This window comes from Sturnira hondurensis, unplaced genomic scaffold (assembly GCF_014824575.4).
Source record: "Sturnira hondurensis isolate 20B ecotype Veracruz unplaced genomic scaffold, ASM1482457v3 Scaffold0006413, whole genome shotgun sequence".
NCBI classification, from domain to species: Eukaryota; Metazoa; Chordata; class Mammalia; order Chiroptera; family Phyllostomidae; genus Sturnira; species Sturnira hondurensis.
This window is the reverse complement of record NW_028079044.1, coordinates 24,582,090-24,604,612: the sequence shown is the minus strand read 5'-3', so window position 1 is coordinate 24,604,612 and position 22,523 is coordinate 24,582,090. Positions and strand designations below refer to the sequence as shown.

General features: G+C 38.7%; 1 protein-coding gene across 1 annotated transcript in view; it reads right to left on the bottom strand.

The window, feature by feature from the left end:
- The window catches only part of LAPTM4B (lysosomal protein transmembrane 4 beta), a 60,729-nt gene that overhangs the window by 30,914 nt on the left and 7,292 nt on the right, over positions 1-22,523 (bottom strand). Inside the window, exon 2 of the mRNA XM_037048246.1 lies at positions 8,525-8,636. Within this exon, the coding sequence (XP_036904141.1) occupies positions 8,525-8,636 (112 nt within the window). The remainder of the gene's footprint in view (positions 1-8,524; positions 8,637-22,523) is intronic.

Genomic DNA, 22,523 nt, shown 5'->3' with positions numbered 1-22,523 from the left:
CCAGATAGGATATTCTTTGACTACCTCACAGATCTTAAAAGTAATAAAATAAGCAAACTCAAAGAATTATTCAAAAATAAAAATAGTAATAACCTTTATTAATGTGACAAAATAATAATCTTCATAAGAATTATATTCCTAGACTGAAAATAAAGATACCCCAGAACTAAATTTCACATAAGCATGAAAAAACTAAGTATCCACCTTTTTCAAAGAATATAAAATCAAGAATTTTTAAGTACAAATAAAATGAAAGTCATAAAATAAAGTATATCACCACTCACACGAGATACTATTTATCATAAAGATGTTAATTTTAGGAGAAAATTTTCAAAGTTCTATTGCTATAAGTGATTATACCAAACACAGTGAAGAAACCAAATATATGACAAGCATGTGAAATAACTGAGGTAGAACCAAAGTATAAATCTAATACACAGAGTAGGGAAGGTAAAATGGGCTGCTGTAGTACACTCAACCCCCTGGCACGTCAATTCCTCTGAAATAACGTGTAGCATACCATGGTAAATGAGAGCTACTCTGAAGAATTAAATTTCATTCTTTTTCATTGTCACAGGCAATTGAAGAAATGGTTCTAACAAAAATATAGTGATTTTTGCAACCAGCAACATTACGCGTCAGTGACAGCGATACCCTCGCTTACTCTGTGCACAGCAGCACCGTGAGCCAAAGTCAGAGAACACTGACTCCGCACTGTTTCCTAATAATGCAGTTCACATGTGAAAAGGATCCCAAGAAAATCTAGCCCACAGGCCACAAGAGGCACAATTAAAAAATGTCTCCTGATACTCGGTCAGTTAACCATTGAAACAGAATAGGCACACAAAGAAGTCCTGAAATGTTTTTGTTTCGTAAACATATTTTGAATTCTACTTTCCCTTCTATTTCTTGGGTTTGTTTCCTTCCCACAAAACTTGTAGCTATCTACATAACTTCCTGATTTATGTTCCCACATCCTACTTCTCTGATCATAAGTCATTCTAATGTCTCAATTTTCTGTAATTTTCAGTGACATTTCTGGCACTGAGGATCATGGAAACAAACAGTATTTGTGATATATTCTCACCATTAAGTCTAGAGAATATGATTTTCAGCTAAATTCACAGCAACAGTATGAACTACTCAGACCAAAATACAGAGTCCCAAATCCCACAGGGACAAAGAGAAAACAAGTCCAAGTCCCCACTCTAGGGTCTCACATTCCAAGGTTAAAAGCTTAGCGAAGAATAAGAAATAAGGCATAATTATATTCCCCTAAAACAGAAGGGAGGTTCTAATATGCTTTCTGAAAGTGTGTGGTGACTGTTTATAACTTTTTATTTAAGTATATTCACACAGAAGAGTTTTTTGTAACTTATTAATTTACAACTTTAAGTGTTAAACCCAAAATGTATTTCATGAACACTTAGTATTCATGTAACATGAAATAAGTATTGTGGCACTACAATAAAGTGGCACTACAATATTATTTAAAGATTAATGGGATATAGTCTTTGTTCTTTTTTAAAATATATTTTATTGATTATACCATTACAGTTGTTCTATTCTCCCCCCTTCATTCCCCTCCACCCTGCACACCCCCTCCCCCACCATGCCCCCTCTTTAGTTTATGACCACGTGTCTCAAGTTCTTTAGATTCTAAATGTCCCATACTATTCTTGCCCTATCCTCTGTCTATTTTCTACCTACTGTCTATGCTACTTATTTTCTGTACCTTCTCCCCTCTTCTTCTCCTCCCACTCCCCTGTTGCTAACCCTCCATGTGTTCTTCGTTTCTATGGTTCCACTCCTGATCTAGCTGTCCTCTTGGTTTGCTTTTGTTTTAGGTGTGGTTGTTAGTAACTGTGAGTTTGCTGTCCTTTCACTGTTCATATTTTTTACCTTCTTTTTCTTAGATAAGTCCCTTTAACATTTCATATAAGGGCTTAGTGATGATGAACTCCTTTAACTTGACCTTATCTGAGAAGCACTTTATCTGCCCTTCCATTCTAAATGAAAGCTTTGCTGGATAGAGCAATCTTGGATGTAGGTCTTTGGATTTCATGGCTTGGAATACTTCTTTCCAGCTCCGTCTTGCCTGTAAGGTCTCTTTTGAGAAATCTGCTGACAGTCTGATGGGTACCCCTTTGTAGGTGACTGTCCCCTTATCTCTTGCTGCTTCTAGGATTCTCTCCTTCATTTTAATCTTGGCTAATGCAATTAGGATGGATGTGCCATGGTGTGTTCCTCCTTGGTTCCACCTTCTTTGGGACTCTTGGAGCTTCCTGGATTTCCTGGAAGTCTATTTCCTTTGCCAGACTGGGGAAGTTCTCCTTTATTATTTGTTCAAATAAGTTTTCCACTCATGGCTGTTTCTTTTCCCCTTCTGGTACCCCTATAATTTGGATGTCGGAACATTTAAAGATGTCCTGGAGGTCCTAAACCTCTCCTCATTTTTTAAAATTCCTGTTACTTCACATTTTCCTGTTTGGTCATTTCTTCCTTCTTTCTGGTCCACTCCCTTGATTTGAGTCTGTTTCCTTTCCATCACTATGGTTTCCTGTGCATTTCCCTTCATTTCAATTAGTTTAGCCTTCATATGTTCCTCTAATTTGTGACTAAAATCAACCAGTTCTGTGAGCATCCTGATCACCAGTGTTTTGAACTGTGCATCTGAGAGGTTTGCTATTTCTTTTTCACTTAAGAGGTATTGGCTCTGGGGCTTTGAGTTCTTCTTGAGCCATGTTTTGGACTGTTGTGCCTGTTACGTATGAGGAGCGGAGCCCTAGGTGTTCACCAGAGCAGGGCAACTCAGCGGCTGGGTTGTGACGCTATATGTGGGGGCGGGGTCAAAGAGGGGCAATAGCGGTCCCCTCTGTTGCTTCCTGCCCCTGGGGTCTGCATGGTCTGTCTCACTGCTCACTCTTTGGCTAGTTTATCTGAGCACAAATGTGTGACCGTGGTCAGACTGCTGCCCTGCACCCTCACTGGGTCCGCCCGATGCTACCCTGGCTGCCTGGGCGCTTGGGGTTGGGGGATCCTTCCTGCCCGACCCCACTCCGCTGCTGGCTCGCCCCTCTTACTGGTCCAGTTGAAGGATTCGGCGTTGTCAGAGTCAGACTTCTGTATCTCTCAATTTTCTGTTCTTTGGCTGCGTCTGTTTACTAAACCTTTGTTGTATTCAAACTTGGTTGTGGGAGAAGGCACAGTGTTTCCACCTACGCCTTCATCTTGGCAGAAGTCCAGTCTTTGTTCTTAGATGCTTAGCATGTACTCAGAAGAGGGAAACGAAAATTTCAATAGGCGGTAACAAATGAAGAGCTAGGAGATTCCAGAGGTGGCAGCAGTATTTTCAGCCAAGAGGAATGCTAAAGATTTTGTAAGAGGACATGGGTATTTGTGCTGGGTCTTATTTTTCCTCATAAAATTATTTTTACTGAGCTAGAATTCACATGCCATAAAATTCACTCTTTTAATCACTGGTTTCTTTTAGTATATTTACAAAGTTGCATAGCCATCACCACTAATTACAGAATGTTTTCATTCTCCATCCTCCTCCCTCAAAAAACCCCAAACCCTTAGCAAGCTCTCCCCACTCCCTCCTCTCTGCAGCCCCTGGCAACCACTAACCTACCTTCTGTCTCTATGGGTTTGCCTTTTCTATACATTTTATATAAGATCATATAATACGTGGCCTTTTATGTCAGGTTTTTTTTACTGATCATAATATTTTCAAGGTTCATCCATGTTGTAGGACCTAAAAGTTTAAAACAAGCTACAAAAAGTTAGGAAAGATTAGTTATTTAATATACCTAAGTAATAACTAATAACTAAGTAATATACTTAAATGTCAAGCTTAGAGAATCTCTTAATTTCTCACTTTCTAAAATAAAGAAATCAGCTCCTGCCAGCCACACTTCTATACTGACAGATTTATAGGGACAATCATAATTAAGTTGCATAAAGGTTGCTTATATAATAGAAAAACCAATAAACAGCATTTAAATTTTTGTGATTATGTTCACTGAAGAACCAAATGTTCAACTAGAACTGAAGAGAAGGATATAAAATTAATTTAATAAAAAAATATACATGCTCTACACAGAAATTTTTGAAAATACTACTACGGAGCGCTTCCATGACTGGAAAGGCATAAATTGTAATTAGATATTTTTTTAAATTGTGTATCTCTGTAAACTTATGAAAAATCATTGAATTTTCCAATTTAAATGGCCAATATTGTTGATATATAAACTATACCTTAATAAAGCCATTAAAAATAAAAAGATATAACTAGTCAAAATACAACACATAAAGATACTACTTCTCCCTAAGAAAATCAGTAAGTCTAACATAGTCAAAATTTACAAGGGGTTTTCCCGAGATCTGAACAAGTTGATGCTAAAGCACAGATTTCTGAAAAAGAAATAGGGTTAGCTTTACCTTATACTATCGATAACACATACTTGCTGGGAATATGGTGAATCAGCACTGGGCGGGCACTCATTCTGCCTTCTAATGTGTCTTGGGATTCTGCACAGGCTAGAAAGCTAAAACCTAAATTTTCCAGATCCCCTTGCAGTAGGAAGCAGATTAGGTTTTCTCAATTAGATGCTAACAAAAACTAACTCTTTCCTCTGACCAAACACCCTGAATCCTGTCCTTGACCCATTTAGTCCAATTTTTGCAAGAATCCTGCTGTCAGTTTATTGAAAAACCCCTCACCCTTGGTATCTGATCACCCTAATATCTGATCAAATTCCTTATCTCCTACCCTATAAGAACTTATCACCCTGGCCTGACTTCAGCAAGAATCACAATGAGTTGGTCTGACCTTGATGCTTCTCTCAGCATTTTCCCAGTCACAGACCCCCACCCCACCCCACCCCCCCACCCCCGTGAGAAACCTCCATATGTGCTTGTTGGGGTGGGGGTGGAGATCTCTCTCCTGCATTAGAAAAACCCCACTGTAGTGAGCCCTCTTGAATAAAGTCTTTACCATCTGTAACAAGTGTGAACAATTTCTTCATCAAAACACAGTCTTTTTCATCAAAGAAGAGACTTGCCTACTTGCATCAGCTATATAAAGTTCAAGCACATGAAAATTGAACTAAATCAATTAGTAATACAAATGGATGTGGGAAGTCTATAAAGAAAAGTAGTTTGGAAGAGCAGCTATCTCTGAGGTCAGAGGAAAGAATGTGCAATCAGGAAGGGACATGTAGGGCTCTCTGGAAAGTACGGTAAAAATCAATTTCTTAAGTCAAGTGGTGGATACCCAAGTACTTGGTAGCACCATTATTTGATATGTTTTATAAATATTTTATAAATAGTGCTTTATACCTACTCAATATTTAATAAGAGATAATTCTATAAAGAATGAGGAACACCATATAAATAATTGCTAATGAAAAAAGCAAATTTGGTGTACACTGTACCTGAAACTTTTCTGAAAGGTTTTCATTTTTCCAAAATAAAAATTTGGAGGAAGAAATGACTCTCACAGTAAATCTATGCTAAACCGTAAATCTTATTCTGATTTCAAAACCATTAAAATGCAAACGACAGAATACATCATCAGGGAGGCATCCGGTGAGTTAAGACACAGGGGCGGCGCTTTGGCTGCCTGAGCTAATTTAGTTCCTGCTTAACCACTAGCAAATAGGACCTCAAACAAATCAAGGGATTACATAGGTTTAAGGTATCTGATTTTAAAAGGACATTGAGCACACTTTTTAAAATCCTCACCTGAGGGCATGCGTCCTGATAATAAAGAGAGGGGAAGGAAGGGAGAGAGAAGGGGAGAAACATCAATGTGAGAGAAACACTGACTGGCTGCCTCTCACACACATCCCAACTGAGGACTGGGCCTGAAGCCTAGGTATGTGCCCTGACTGGGAATCAAACCTGTGACCTTTTGGTTTACAGGACAATGCTCCAACCAACTGGTATACACCAGCCAGGGCTTAAGGAAACTTTTTTTCACAGTATTCTTGTAGGCAAAGAAAGGAAATGTATACCTGGCAAAACAGTGTGGTTAAGTGGAACATTCAGATAAGTAGGTGAATAATTCTACCAAATGTCTTCCATTTGTCTTTCCAAACCCACTCTTCACTATCCATTTCCCTGCCTAGAGGTTGACCTGTTATATGGTCTATCGACAGGGCTCCCTTACCTTCTGCCTTCAGCTCAGTTCAGCCAGTGAGGAGCTCAGACAAGATCAGAGAGAGAGGAAAGCAGGGACCAGGCTACCACCTGCTGTCAGGTCGCCCTGGGTTGGCTGTAGCCCTAGACCAAAGGCCACCATGTCTCATGAAGATATTAACTATATGACCCTCTCACTCCCAGCTCCAGTAACCCCAGCTTCCCAGTCCTCCTTCAGGTCTAGAGATAGAAACAGCTGGCCCTGGTTATCCAAGTTACTTCACTATCCCTAGTGATTTAAAGAATAGATGGAAGGATGGAAGGATGGAAGGATGGAAGGATGGAAGGATGGAAGGATGGAAGGACGCAAGCGTGCATGGATGAAAACAAAGGGCCAACATGGTTCCTTTGGCTCAGCTTCCCCTGCTCTTGCATACCTGTGCCTATTTCCTCAAGACCGTCGGGACACAAGAGGACAAGCTGTGCAGACTGCCAAACTTGTTAGGGGGTGTGGAACACAGAGCAGGTAGGCAGCCTGGGACCCCTTCTGAGTGACAGAGCAAGGAGAGCCTTACTCTATGGTGCCAACAGCCACAGGGAAAGCCCCAGCTGACCATTCTTTTCTTCCCTCTCCCACTCAATTCTACAGATATTTCTGAACTTTGAAGATTTGTGTTTTTAGTCAACCTTATTTTTATATTGTTCCCTGGGTAGATACACCTGGCCTGAGGAAGGAAACGGTCATAAAAATCATCAAAACTTTATGGTTACCCATATATGGCCACCCAGTGAAGAGGGAACCAGGAGACACTTTATATCCATCATCTTTCACCATCACTGCTTCCTAACATGTTCTAAGTGCAGGCATTATATTATCCTGACCTTATCAGACTGAGACGTGACGTCTGCCATTGCACTGCTCATTCTCTCTATTCTGAATAACCCTGCTCTCTTACAAATTCTTCCAGAAAGGATAATGAATTCCATTAATATTAAATTAATATCTCTGCCTTCTTCCCCTGAGTTAAAAGACTAAGCTATAAATATAATGTTTGATTGACATTTAAAATGATCTTCCACTATTTCTGTAGCAGGACTCCCTCTCTAAGGTAACTGAGGTAAGAAAAAGTTTTGAATGATGCAGCTATGGTTCTACCTGAGCCAAACAGCAGCACCTCATGCTTTGCTCTCACTGCCAGAGACTGAAGCTGGGTAATGACTATCTGACACTACAGGCCTAATTCAGGTACCTTCAAAGGCCAGTACTGGCATTTAAGAATTTAAAACACTGTTTTATACTGTCCTATTCACTGAATATTATTAAGTCCAGTGAATTTTAGGTTTCTCTCATATTTCATATATTTGAAAGGAGTGAATATTTTGTAATTCCTTTTAAGACTATCATTCAAATCACATTAAAAAGGTACAGAAGAGATGATATTCACTGGGGTGAATCTTTTTTAACTTTCTTTTGTCTCACATGTTTTGATCTCCTTTCTCTGGATTTGCAGGTGATTCAGCATTAGAGTCTATGTCCTAAATTGCAATTCTATTTTGTTCTGGAATAAATCCATTTTGCTGAAGAAATAGCTGGCAGTGTATTTGTTTAAGATCATCAAATACTCCCAGTCTATCTCTAAAACTGCATCTTGAGCCAATCTCCCACTTACTCACTTTGTCCCAGCAAGTTTTTTTCAAATGTATTTCAAGTTCTCCAAAGCCAAGGAGAAATAAATTTGTGTGACTTTTTGTTGGGGATCATGCAGAGCAAGGCTCCTTTCAGCTTGCATGGACACAGTGTGACTCTAACTATAATAGTGTCAAATTTCTGTGATTTTAGAGCTGGGTGCCTGGCTTTCTCCCATTTACCCCACATTTACATCTCCATGTACGTATGTTTCTACTTATCAGAAAAAGGCCCCAAATCCACCAAACAACGACCAACATAGTTTCTAAAATAAAGAATGATCACCTCCTGGAAGGAAGAAAGGTAAATACTAAAACAATAGGAGGCATAATAAGACATGCATTATCCTTTTAACCTTCCTTCCTGCCATTTACAGCCCCCTCTTCCCCAAAGACCAAAAAGGTCAGGGTAACACAAAGACTATGACAAAGCAGTAATTTTTAAAATGGGCAAGTTAACATAAGATGAAAAAAGAAAAGGTGGGGGGGGGGGCAGAAATCTCATTTAGACTCTCATACTTAGAATACAGGGCAGCTGATAAATACTTGATCTGATTTGTAATGACGGAAAGTTGAGTATCAGTTCAAATGGGCCCACGAGTCAATATCTGTAATGTAATAGGAAGAACTGGAAGCCAGATTCCCTGCCCTTGAAAATACCAAAATACCTACAATTGCCATGTGATGTACTTACTGGCATCATCCATGAACTCAAAGTCGCCTCCCAGTTCAGAACTTGAAAAGTGGTACTGATCTGGATCAGCCAGGGCGCTCAACAGAATCAACAGCACCACGACATTGAGGATCTACATACAACAAGAAAGAAAAAAAATGTTAAATAACATACTTGGCATACAGTTCCCATAAAAGAAAATTATACTGACCACATGGAACTTAACTTCAACACAGATTTAACTTACAATACTGAGCCCCAACCATCCAGGGGGCAGGCAAACATCCCAATGGCAGACACTATGCCAGTCCCTTTAGATGAAGTCAAGGGCACATGGCTCAGTGCCCAGGCGATGGATGGATTTCACCTCACTGCCCACACAGCTGGCACCCTACAGCAGTGAATAACCAGCACAAACATATGCTGCAGCAGCCAGTGGCTGGAAAAGCAAAAAATCTTTTCAGCAGTAAGCGACATACACTAATGATCACCTCCAAGTTTTTGCAGGTAATAAAAACGTTTTTCACAAGCTGAGACAATCAGCAGTTTGGGACCATCTATAAAACAGTATCAGAAAATGAATGCCAAACTTAGTGGCAGAGCCAGAATCCTTAATCCTGCAGGAACACACATGAGCCCCTTTCTGTCCTGGGCCCACAATTCTTCCTCCTAAATAGTGCTGAATAAATTTCCCTTGCAAACTTCAAACTTAGCTCATTAGAGCAGAAATCACTGTCCTTGGTATCTCCCACTCTGCACTTCTGTTCTCTATCTTAAAAAATAGCATCACCGTTAATAATTAAGCATGGAAAACATTCAGGCACTATGCTAAAATACTTTATGTGGATCTTCTCTTTTAAGCGCTGCAACAGTCTAACATGTGCTATATTATTCCCATTTTATAGATGAGAAAACTGAGGCTCAGGGGGTCAAGAACACTGACCAAGATCAGGCAGCCAACAAACTGTAGAAATGGGATTTGAATCCAGAAATCTCAGTTCTAAAACACAATATCTTAAATGTCTTCTTTCTTATTTGAAACCTGATTATCTTTGGGTTCACCATCTTCCTTGCCCCCTCAATCCAACCAATTCAAAAATCTGACCGTTCTACTTCTGCATTTCTATTTCCATCAATCTTCCTATCTGCTTTTGCTGCGTGCTCTGCACACACACCAACTGCTGCGGGGAGGGTGTTCCAGAGTTAGCTACGGTTTGGGTGGAGACTGGGTTGTTATTTCTCCATATTTCTGGGTTTATACACTTATGAAAAAGCTCTATGTTTCACTATTGTTAAAATAAAAAGAAGAGATAAATAATCTTCATATGTAGAAGACTCTTTTATTAGCTAAAGAATTATCTACTATAAAAGCCATACTTGGAAACACTTATTTACAATAGAGGTTCAAATAGTCAAGTTATCTGCTTTACAAAATGTCCACTCTGGAATCCATTTTTAAATGGCAATCCCAAAAGGTCAGCACTAGCGTAGGATTTGGAATAATTTTTTTCTACCTCTATTTTCCAAGTTGCCTAATACGGTCTAACTGCTTTTTGAAAAAATATAATTATAAAAATGAGAATAGGAATTTCCCAGAGTATACATATATAACGAATTTAAATCAATACTACAAGTATGTGATTAAAAACTGAGATACAAAAGGGTATAAAAGTAGGGGACAGGATAGTGATGGTAACAACTAAACATGGTCAGATGGAAAAGGTCAAATACAAGTCAAAGTCCCACAAACACTGGAGACAAAGTACTTCTCAAGAGAGAGAAACTGAAAATCATCCATTCTAAGAATGAAACATCACCACAAATGAGAACTAAGAAGATGGCAAGATTTGCCAGAAGCAGATTATGCAATGACCACTGCTATCTAAATATTAAGCAAGAAAGAGCATTATTTATTTTCTCTCTCAATTAATGCTCACTCACATCTGGACTTTATCTGTTTTGGTAGGTTATGTACAAACTATTCCTCCTATTCTATTTACGAAGTGTTCCTGTGGTGCCACATACATTTTCCTTGTTCTTTACAATGACCACTTCCGTATGTATTTAAATAAATTCAACTTCTGTCCAATACTTAAGTGGTATTTAGGCCCTTGTTTATTCTCCAGGAATCCAAAGTACTCTTCACCCCTATTATATCAGATCCTAAATGAACAGGAAGACCTACAGCTTGAATCTAAACAACAAAAAATGTAAAATGTAACTATCACTTTTAAAAAGCCTCAACAGTGCGGGCCTGTGAACCAGAGTTGCTGGTTCAATTCCCAGTCAGGGCACATGCCAGGGTTGTGGGCCAGGTCCTCAGTAGGAGACATGTGAGAGGCAACCACACACTGATGTTTCTCTCCCTCTCTTTCTCCTTCCCTTCTCCTTTCTCTAAAAATAAATGAACAAAATGTTTTAAATTTTTTTTTAAATTTTAAAAAGCCACAATAAAGGAAACTTAACACTCAAACCCACTATGATAGCAATGACACAATAATCAGAAATTAGCACAAAAAGTTGTGTCCAAAAATGACTGCTGAAGACTTATCTATTATGAAAACTTAAAAGTAGGAGAATGGCTAAATAATATTATAACCACATAACAGAATCCTAAGCAAGCAACAAAAAATTGCATTAAAAAATACAAATGACAGAAAGCATTCAGTATACTGTTAAATGAAAACTGCACTACAAAAATGTTATGTAACTCTAATTTTATTATTTATATTTAGAATATGCTCACATGTATAAATAACAGACTAAAAACACTAAAACATACAATGTTATAAACAAGTGGTATGTTTGCAGATGACTTGTACCTTTAACTATCATTTATACCTTTTTGTATTTTCCGAAGTATCTAACTGCTTTTAAAGTCAGGAGAAAGTATTCAAAACCTCAAAAATATTTTCATATGAAATATATTACAGAATATTCTTATTAAGTATGTTACAGAATATTTTTTATTAAAATGTTACAGAATATTATTATTAAACCTGATTCTCTAAAGAGAAATAATTAGTAATAAGAAGATGACCAATGACAAACCAATCTGGCTGGGTATTCAATCAAAACTTGGAAATGGGTAAAATGAGGGAGAAATCTAAGAGTAAAATAGAATAATAATTAAGGGGCCCTAACTGGTGTAGCTCAGTGGACTGAGCGCGAGCCTGCGAACCAAAGGACTGCAGTTCGATTCCCAGTCAGGGCACATGCCTGGGTTGCAGGCCAGTTCCCGGCAGGGGAAGCACAAGAGGCAACCATACACTGATATTTCTCTCCCTCTCTCCTTTCCTTCCCTTCCCCTCTAAAGATAAATAAATAAAATCTTAAAAAACAATTAAGGGATCTGGGAGTGGGTGGGGAGAGGGAAAAGATACAGAGAATAAGTAGCATAAATGGTAAGTAAAAGATACACAGGGGGAGGGCAAGAATAGTATAGGAAATGTAGAAGCCAAAGAACTTATGTACGACCCATGGACATGAATTAAAGGGGGGAATGTGGGTGGGAGGGTGTGTGCAAGGCAGAGGTGAATAAAGGGGGGAAAATGTGACAACTGTAATAGCATAATCAATAAAATGTATTTTAGCCCTGGCTGGTGTGGCTCAGTGGATTGAGCACGGACCTGTAGAGCAAAGGGTTGCCGGTTCTCTAAAAATAAATAACTATTTAAAATATATATATATTTTTTAAAATATTTTATTTTTATTTTAAAATATTTTATTTATTTGTTTTTAGACAGAGGGGAAGGGAAGGAGAAAGAGATGGAGGGAAACATCAATGTGTGGTTGCCTCCCATGTGTCCCCCACTGGGAGCCTGGCCTGCAACCCAGCCATGTGCCCTGACTGGGAATCGAACCGGCGACCCTTTGCTTCACAGGCCTGTGCTCAATCCACCGAGCCATACCAGCCAGGGCTAAATATATATATATTTTAAATAAACAAAAAAAGCCCTAAAAAAAAAAAGAAAAAGAAACAAAGGTGATTTCAGAAAAGGAAAAATAATAATTAAGGGATCTGCCACTTCCAATAATAGTGAACTAGATAATATAACCCTATCTTTTCACTGAGAATAACTAGAAAACCTATAGACAAAATATAAACTGTGAGAAGGCATCAGAGAGCTAACAAGGAAGTGAAGAATTACTGGCCAAGTTCCAGGAGAAGGCAGAAATACCCCTGGGGCACATGCTGATTCCCGAAAAGATGAGTAAGAGCTAAGAGTCTGAGCAGCACCCCTGACAGTCTGTGGGCCAAGGTGTGGAAAGCTGGAGTACAAGGCCTGCTGGGTGGAGTGGAGGCAGAATTCCCTACGTCCCTGAAGACCCTGAGAGACCTAACAAATGAAGGAAGGTGAACCAGAAATGGGCAAGCCTTCAGAGAGACACAGCCTACTTTTGAATCCCCCATGCTAGACCCCTAGAAGAAGCTATTAAAATCCTTAGTGGTGAAAAAGATCATGTTAGCCGTGGCTGGTGTAGCTCAGTGGATTGAGCACGGGCCTGTGAACCAGACAATCACAGTTCGATTCCCAGTCAGGGCACACTCCTGGGTTGCAGGCCAGTTCCCGGCAGGGGCCAGTTCCCAGCCGGGGATGCACAAGAAGCAACCATACATTGATGTTTCTCTTCCTCTCTCCTTCCCTTCCCTTCTAAAGATAAATGAATAAAATATTTAAAAAAATTCTTTCAAGCAAGCATGCAATATATAATAACTTTAAAATTAAAAAAAAAAGAGATCTTATACCTGAAATTATTTCTTCAATTTTCAAATACAGTGTCCAGAATACAGGAAACAGAATATGGGACACTAACAACAAGAACCAACAGACAACAGAAACAGGCCACAGGTGCTCTAAATATTGAAGTTAAAAAGCAACTCTTTTAAAGTGATTATGCTCATGAAATTCCAAGAGGTAAGGAAAAATAGAATGAGAATTTTGGAAGGAAATTAGAATCACACACACACACAGACATGACTTATTTGAAAAGAATAGAAACTTGAATGAAAAAAATACAGCAGTCAAATTTAGAACTCAGTGAATGGGTTTATTAACTATTAAACACAGTTACAACAAAATTAATGAGCTACGTAAGACAGAAGAAAATACTTTGACACCTGGCTTTAATAAAAACAAAATAAGAAGACAATAGAGTTACATCTTAAAAATATCAGGTAGGAAATGCCTACCTACAATTTTATATTAAATAAATAAAAAGTTCTTCAAGGATGAAAATGAAACAAATGTACTTTCAGACAAAAGTGAGGGAATTTGTCACTAGTGGCTCAGAAATTATTAAAGAGTGTTCTTTGGGCAAAAGAAAAATTGTAACAGATGGAAGGCTAAAAACGTACCAGGAAATGAAGAACAAGGAAAATGATAATTATGTTGGCAACTGAATACTGATAATATAAAATAACTTACTAGTACAAAATATAAATAGAACTAAAATACACAATAATAGCATATAAATCAATTGAAGATAATTGGAACTGATCTTGGATTCTTGCATTTTTCAGAAAGAAAATGACAGTACCAATTAATGTGAGATTTTTAAAAGTCGAGGATGTGCTGTACTCTCTAGGGCAATCTTTAAGAAAACAGTCAAACTTGGGTGGTAGGTACATGGGTATCTGTTTAGTAATAATTGTTCATATTTTGTGTACTTTATGTGTTCAATATTCACAGTAAAAATAGTTAAAAATAAAAATATAAATATAATCTGATATACTGTTTTGAATTAGCTAGCTAATTTTTATACCCTAATATTTAGAAATTTTTCTAAAATTTATTACACAAATGTGCCTTTCACTTAGAGGTATAGCTTCAATTGGGCAAATCAAAATGAAATGAAAGTTTGCACTTTATACTTGAAATTTCTTTAAATCAAATTTTAGAATTCTGATCTAAATGTGCTTTCTTATTCAAATAAGCCTCTATCTACACGGTCCTGCTCTGATATTGAAATAAATTTTGGATACTTGCTATTCCAATTCAAATGACTGCGGTAAATATATTGGAGAGGAGGGTCAGGATGAGATTTACCGATTTGCCTAAGAAACTGACTAAGTTAGTTCACCTACTCTGTGCCCGACACTCTACATGAAACAGGGTTACACAAAGATGAATGAGACATGGATCCTTCCCGTAGGGATCAGTAGTCCAGTGGAGTAAACACACATCAACAGCCAAGTAAAACACAGAATAAATTATAATACGTCCATTAATTAAATTATTAAAAATTAAACTTTTAAAAATTAAACTATTAAATTAAAAATTATCGCCCTGGCTGGTGTAGCTCAGTGGATTGAGTGCGGGCCTGTGAACCACACGATTGCGGTTCGATTCCCAGTCAGGGCACATGCCTGGGTTGCAGGCCAGTTCCCAGTGAGGGACACACGAGAGGCAACCACACACTGATGTTTCTCTCCTTCTCTCCTTCCTTTTCCCTCTAAAGATAAATGAATAAAATCTTTTAAAAAATTATCTACTAGGCAACAAATGTGTGCCTGGCACTATGCAAAGCATCACATATATGTAATGGTAAATCCCTTGAGGTAGCTTGCAGTCCTAGTGGGGAAGACAGTCAAACACACTGGATGTTCCATGCAGCAGGAAAAGGAATTCCGCTATACTAGGGCCTGAAGAAAAGCAGGTGGTAGTTGACAGACTCCACAGGAAGATGACTTTTTTAACATGGGAATGTAAGAGAGTTTTGGAAATCCTGAGAGACAAAGATATCTGCACAAATCATTTTAGGGTGCCAGACTTCAAATGACTAAGAAATAAGTGTTAAGAGAAAGTCCAAGGAACAAAAGCATAAAAATGAGTCACTCTGTGCCAGTCATTTGAGTTGGATTATAATTAAAGTCAATATTTTAAATTGCAGGAGCTATTAACCAAAGGGCAGTCTCTGGGTACATACTGTGAGGGGAAAGAGAGAGCAGTAAAAATGGAAGTTGTACTTTTTTTAGAAGCCCATTTCAAAAGGCAATTTTTAAAATATGCTGTGGAGATTCTGCTTTTTACCCCAAATTCAATGAGGTCCTTTGACCCCAGAACCCACAATGCCACCCTTCTAGCATGGCTTCCTCATGGGCAATGAAGTTAAATCAAGAAACCACTGCACATACTACTCTCTATTATTGAAGCAGTCTTTCCTCCTCTATTACACCTTCTACAGATGAGGACTCTCAGACTTCAGAAAAAAAACAGATAAAGCGCACATCACATTTGACTGAGACGCAATCATTGGTCCTGTGATTATAAATTTCACAAATGGTCCTTCCAGTTACCCAGGCTCCTCCCAAGACGTCACCACATTGCATTCACAAGCCTTGGCTGCCTCCGCCAACCAGTCACCTGGCAGCAGGCTCAGAGAGTTCTTTTCCAGGGAGTGTTCTGGACGGCCGTTCTCAATGTGACAGGAGGTTGGCAAACAACATACAACCAATCTGCCACCCCAGCAGCAGCTATCACAGTATCTCTGAATGGACTTGGAAGGTTTCTGATCTTCACTCTCAGGCTGAGACACCATTTATACTCTGAGAATACAGGGTCGACATGCTATGTGAGAAAGATGTCTGGACAGGAGACAGAAGGCAAAGGATGGTGGTCCCCTAGCTGAGGTCAGAAAGAGGAATGCTGTCCAAAGGGCCTCTGGGCAACTTGGAGGGCAGGGGAGCGAATGGAAAGAACAATATGTTTTGAACATTCTGGATCTCTGAATGTGAAGAGATAGTCCTAGCCTAGGGCCTAGTTTAGGATGGACTACTAAGCCCTAAACTCCATGCATAAAAATAGTATAAAGTACTAATGATTAAAAGCCTGGCCTCTGGAAAAGAGAGAATATAAGGTACAAAAAGGCTAAATTAAATCTTTTAGTGCAGCAAACACGGTGCAGAAATATACTCCATTCACTAGGCCAGTCATCCTATTCCAACCACTTGGATTATCATTAGATATGCTTTGAAAGGCTGAAGTGACTGCATTCCTACTCTGTTTAGTTGTCATGTACAAAACACTTTATTCCTGTAGCTGTTCACCAAAGACAAAAGTAAAACTCATAAAACAGAATGTCTTTACTAGTGAAACTGAAAAAATAGTACGATATAACTATTAGAAAGAGAGGGAGAGAAACATCAAAGTGTGGTTGCCTCTTGTATACCCCACACTGGGGGCCTGGACCGAAATCCAGGCATGTGCCCTGACTGGGAATCAAACTGGCGACCCTTTCGTTTGCAGCCCACGCTCAATCCACTGAGCTACACCAGACAGGGCCCCATTCAATACCTTTTGAAGGAATAAAAACTAATAGTCAAAAGCTTTAACTACATAGGCAAGATTCTAAGAAAAGGAGCTCAGCATCAGAAACGTGTGAGGCCACTAAAACCACTGCCACCAAACCAAAAGTGTGGCCTGCAGACCAGCAGCTTCAGACATCACCCAGACCTCATTACTGATGTAGAACCACGAGACCCAGCCTAGACCAAAGGAACCAGAAATAAATGTCTGTAAGGATGACAACTGACCTCTCAGCAGCAAGCAAGCTAAAAGACAGTGAGTGGGAGGAGAGCTTCAGTGTGTGGAGAGACAGTAACTAACTATCAACCTAGGATTGTACATCCAGCAAAAATATCTTTCAAGAATGAGGGCCAAATAAAGATATTCGCAAAAAAGAGCTCTGTCAGAGAGTTTGCCACGAAAACATACTCACTAAAGGAAATTTTAAAATAAGTACTTTAGGCAAAAAGACAGTGATCCTAAACTATCCTTTTGCACCCACGTTTGAGGTACAAAAGAAAATGATGGATCATGTTCTTTCCATATTTTCAGTATTAAAATATGCATTTTAAAGTAAAATTATAGATATTGCAAAAAAAGAACAATGGACAGGGAAATACAGAGAATGGCTGGAGTTATACAACCTGTATTATTCAAAAGAAAGGCAAAAATGTTATTAACTCTAGACTCTGGTAAGTTAAGTATATATATCAAAGTTTCTTAAGTGAACCACTAAAATAATAGAGTACAACTTCCAAAATAGGAGATATGGAAAAATGGATAATAAAAAATATAATGTAATTCAGTCAATATGAAAGATAGCAACAAAGGAGAGAAAAACAGAAACAACTGAGGTCATGGAGTGCTAGTCATCACTGTTAATGTAAGTGGACCCATTTCTCCAGTTAAAGACAGATTGTCAGGTCCTGAGGCACTGCTACCTCCATCCCCAAATGCTCCTATCTGCCTTGTCATGTGCCACACACTCTCCTTTGTACAGGGTACAGGAGAAGTGAGGCTTGAGTGTGGTAGGGTAATAATATGAGTGCAATAATTTAGAGTTCTAAGTTGAGTATTTCACCTAAAATGCCACATGGTGAGCTAGAGTGTGATACTGTTATGTTACAGAATCACATGCTTATCATTTTGTAATAAAAGGGGCACTAATTGTGCCTGAACCTGTAGTATTTATAATTTTGTTCCAACATTTATTTGCATGTTTACTAATATATATTAATTATTAATATATAGATTCCATGTTGGCAAGTACTGGGTCTATTTTGAATCACCAGTATATCACCAAGCACAATACCTAGCACAGTTCTTAACACAGAGGAAGTTCTCAATAAAATTTTGTTAGTGGACAAATGAAGAAGAGGAAAGGAAGGAGGGGAAAAAAGAAACTGGATAAGCATCAATGTACCTTCTAGGCTTAAATTTTCTACAATCACTTTCTTTTGAGATGGGAAGGCCTTACCCATAAGCAATTATACTTTTGTGATCCAAAACTAGCTACATTTTATGTCTTATATAGATAAAACTACATGTGTTTTCACACTGAAATTGCTATTGATGGGACCTTCATTTATCTTTTAAAAAATTTTAAATAGTCTATTAAAAACACCATTAATGGAGCATCTCTTGGAGAAAATGCCAGATCAGTAAATGCCCCCCTAATCTAGCCTTCCCCTTCTTTCATAGTAATAAGCTTACCTGGATAGAGAAATGTCCAACTAAAGATACCATCTCCCAGCCTCCCTTATAGCTATGTCATAAGTCTTATTTTTCTTTACTGAGATTTAGGTAAAAACTATCTGTGCAAATTCCATTTTACATCCTTAAAAAAAAAATCAAGTTGCTTGTCCTCCAGATGCCCCTTATCCCTCCCAGCACACCAGAACACAAACATGGTGCTGATGAGCTGTCTCCAACCATGCAGATGAGAATAAAGGAAACTAGCCCCCTTCAACTATTGAAGGAATCTTTTTATTTAGCATGGCATCAGCCTGGGTCTCTGGACAGACTCGTAACAAAGTCTGTCTACCCGCAGACTACCCCTGGACTGTTAACACGAGACAAATAAACTTATATGCATTTTTGCATCTCTCTGCTATAGCAGCTTTATCTATACTATAATAAAAACAGAGGTTTAAGTAAATATAAACACAAAAGAGAAAAGATAACAGAGATTCCTACTTTAATCCTACCTTACAAAGGGACAGGGAAAGAAAAAAAAACAACTTCTAGACCAGCAGCTAGAGATAAGAGTGGGGGGTAATCAAGCTAAGACCTGAACAAAGGAAAAATGCCTCTCTTTATGTATGGTTGGAAGAAGACAGCTGTCCTGGCCTGGAGACTTCTTTTTAATCCTGAATGTTATCTTTTCTGAGAAGCTGGAAGTAGCAGGCTCTCTTCACGAAAAGGTATTAAGTACTCAAATCCTTGTACAATCATAATGGAGGGCCGTCTGAAGGAAAGAAATACACAGGCCTTAAGATAGGAGAATTCATCTCAATGACTATTGTATTTTCCCACGAAATATTAATAAATTAGCACCTGGTTTTGAGTCCATCTGCTGAGTTGAGTTGGTGTGAATCAGCCATTCAACTTTGGGGCACTGACAAGATCCCATCTCTAGTCCAGGAAGGTTGAGGGCTCACTAAGAAACGGCCTAATTCTGATGCATCCCATCTGGTCTTCCCCAGGTGACCCCTCAAATGCTTCCCTTTTCCAGCCTACAATGCCCCCATTTTTGCAACCCTCAACCCTTCTACTGTTGATCAACACAAATGGCCATACCTACCATGTGCCAAGTATTACTGCTTCACCATCTTTGCACCGTGGAACCAACAAGCCATGTCATTTTAGTAGCTCAAGGTCAATGAAAAAAATAAGCTTAAGTTTAGTTTTACTATTAATTTGAAATTGTATTCCTCGAAGGTTTTTTTTGGCCCCTACATATTTTCTTGAGAAATAACTTTCCCCTGGGAGCTGCAACCGCAGAAGGCAACTCTAAAACATTTAAAGGTTTGTTAAGAGCAACTGAAGAAGTGTGATCTTTAATTTTTGTTTTGCTTCAAGTAAAATGGGCTAACCAGTTCATAGTTCTTCAAGAACTCTTACCAAGGCTCCAGAAGCTCTACTAAGAGTCCATGGAGCTGGGAAGAAGAGAAAGCAGTAAGTGAATTATGCTGCTAAGGCTCACACATTATTTCTACCATTATCTCTTTATGAATAACAGTATACTGGACCAAAGGGAATGGGGTGGGAAGGGAACATTGTGGCCTCTTCCTTCCTGCAAATATTCAAAGGAAACTTACAAAACAAATATATTACACTTTTATTTAAACATAATACATATGGTAGTGCAAAACATGTATAACCACTTTAATACTTGATGCTTTGTTAGGTTAGATATATTTAAAGTGGGTACCAGAGACTGGTATTAATGAACAGCTTTGATAACAATCTTTCATTTATTTCTTAGCCACCAATCCTTAAAAATGTGCTGATGAAAAGCTATTATAATGTGCAACAAGACCTAAAAAGATATTAAATACCACTGAAATCTTCACCAGCCAATATTTTATAGAACTGCCCTTGATCCTTTCTTTATGTTGCGGGGGGTGGGGAGGGCTGTTCTTTTTATAAAGGGCTCACTGGAGATATCTCACAAACCCGTGCCCCACATTATCCAAATTTATTCAGTTTCTGAATTCAGATGGAGGAAGTCTGGATGGCAAGAGAGACTCCAATCATTTGCTAACCAATAAAAAATTCCCATCCACATTATTTGCACCATGAGCAAATGAAAGACTTGTGTGGAAAGAATTATACCTGCTATTTCTCTTATCTGAAGGACTACAACATATACCCTTTCTGGTTTTCCAGCATCTAAAACAGCCTGCTATTTGAATCTTCCTTAAAAACTGATTTCTCCCCATCACCCCATTCACAATTCTTCAATGCCTCCCCACTACCTACAGAATAACATTCAAACTCTTTAGCCTCATATTTCAATTTTTTACAATCTAATGTAGAGGAAACATGAGGCAATAAGGATTACATAATTACTATGAATTAGTCCGTATTTTGCTCTAGACTTACAGACCAGTTATGGAATCTGATGGCTGGAAATAAACTATTAATCTTAAATGAGCACATCACCACCTACTGTGCCTGCCTGACCCTAGGGCTGTTTTGAAGTCTAAATAAGAACAAATGTGAAAGCTCACTGAAAACTATCAATTACTCTTCAAATACAAAACGTCAGGTTTTACTATCCAGTATTACTACCTGGACAAAAATCAATAGTTATTGCACTAAAACTTCCCAGAATACAAAGAGTCCCTATCAGGCTTGGGCACATAAGTAAACTGTGACCTTCAAAGTAAACTGGTTGATATTTCAAAGGCCAGGTCATAAAGCTAGTGAGATCGGCTACCCTGAGTTTTCACCCTGGGTAATCTGATATATGACAACTACTCAATGAATGGTACGTGGCACAAAGAGGCATTCAGCACATATTTGCTGAATAACTAAGTTCCTAAAATACACTTGATTGATGATAAAGAGGATAGTACGCACAAAGGAAGACCCATCCCTGGTGTCACTGACAGATGCTTTCAACTATCAGTACCCCACCCCAAAAACACACTAAGAAAATCCCCTGGTGAAACAATGAAAGAAATTACAAGGGAAATAGTATGCTTCGGTGCACTGGGAAAGATTCAGGTCCTGATGGTAAAACACACTCCATAAGAAATGAAGGCTTTAGCCTAAGCACTTTTTTATTGTCCTCCAAACATTGTTTCCTCCTCCTTTCAGTAAGAATGCTAAATTCTCTGGGACAATTATTAAGCCCCCTGCTCTCAATTTGATGTTCTGAGTCAAGTCAATGCTACCACTGGCTTACAACCCTCCTAACCTGTAATTTAAGGTCAGTAGAACATCCCAGACCTAGATTCGTCAGTATATTCTAGTCACAGAACTCTGGCTCTGGTTCCGGGGTGCATAGACAACGTTAAGTCTGTCAAACCAAAATGAATCTCCAAACTTCCACCAGACTTAAGGCTTCAACATTAGCTGGTAAATTCGGCAGCCATTTGTATCCAAAAGGACAACCTGAAAAGGAAGGGGATGGGAGAGGGGAAAGAGATGTGGCCCAGCCCACTACATTAATTGTTTAAATCAATTTAAGTTGGCCTGAAACACACAGGTCATGAAATCAGTACACAGACCTCCCTCAGACAGCCAAATGTTTAGAAGAAGAGTAACAAGTTCATATTTGTGTTTGAGAAAAAAACCTCTGGGAACTGCATCTAGAATAGAATGGGAGAGAAATGGATTATTGATGGCTAGAAACACAAAGGTCAGTTTTGAAACTATTGTAATAGTCAAGTGAGCCCTGGCTGGTGTAGCTAAGTGGATTGAGTGCGGGCCTGCGAACCACACACTAGGACCTGCGAACCACACACTATCGGGTTCGATTCCCAGTCAGGGCACATGCCTGGGTTGCGGGCCATTCCCAGCAGGGGATTCACGAGAGGCGACCATACATTGATATTTCTCTCCTTCCCTTCCCATCTAAAGATAAATAAATAAAATCTTAAAAAAATGGTCAAGTGAGTGCTGATGAGAGCACAAATGAGGGAAATGGTAGCAAGACTAAGAACAGGACAGAAAGGAGGTAATTGGGAGATAGAACAAAAATCAACAGAACACAAAGATGG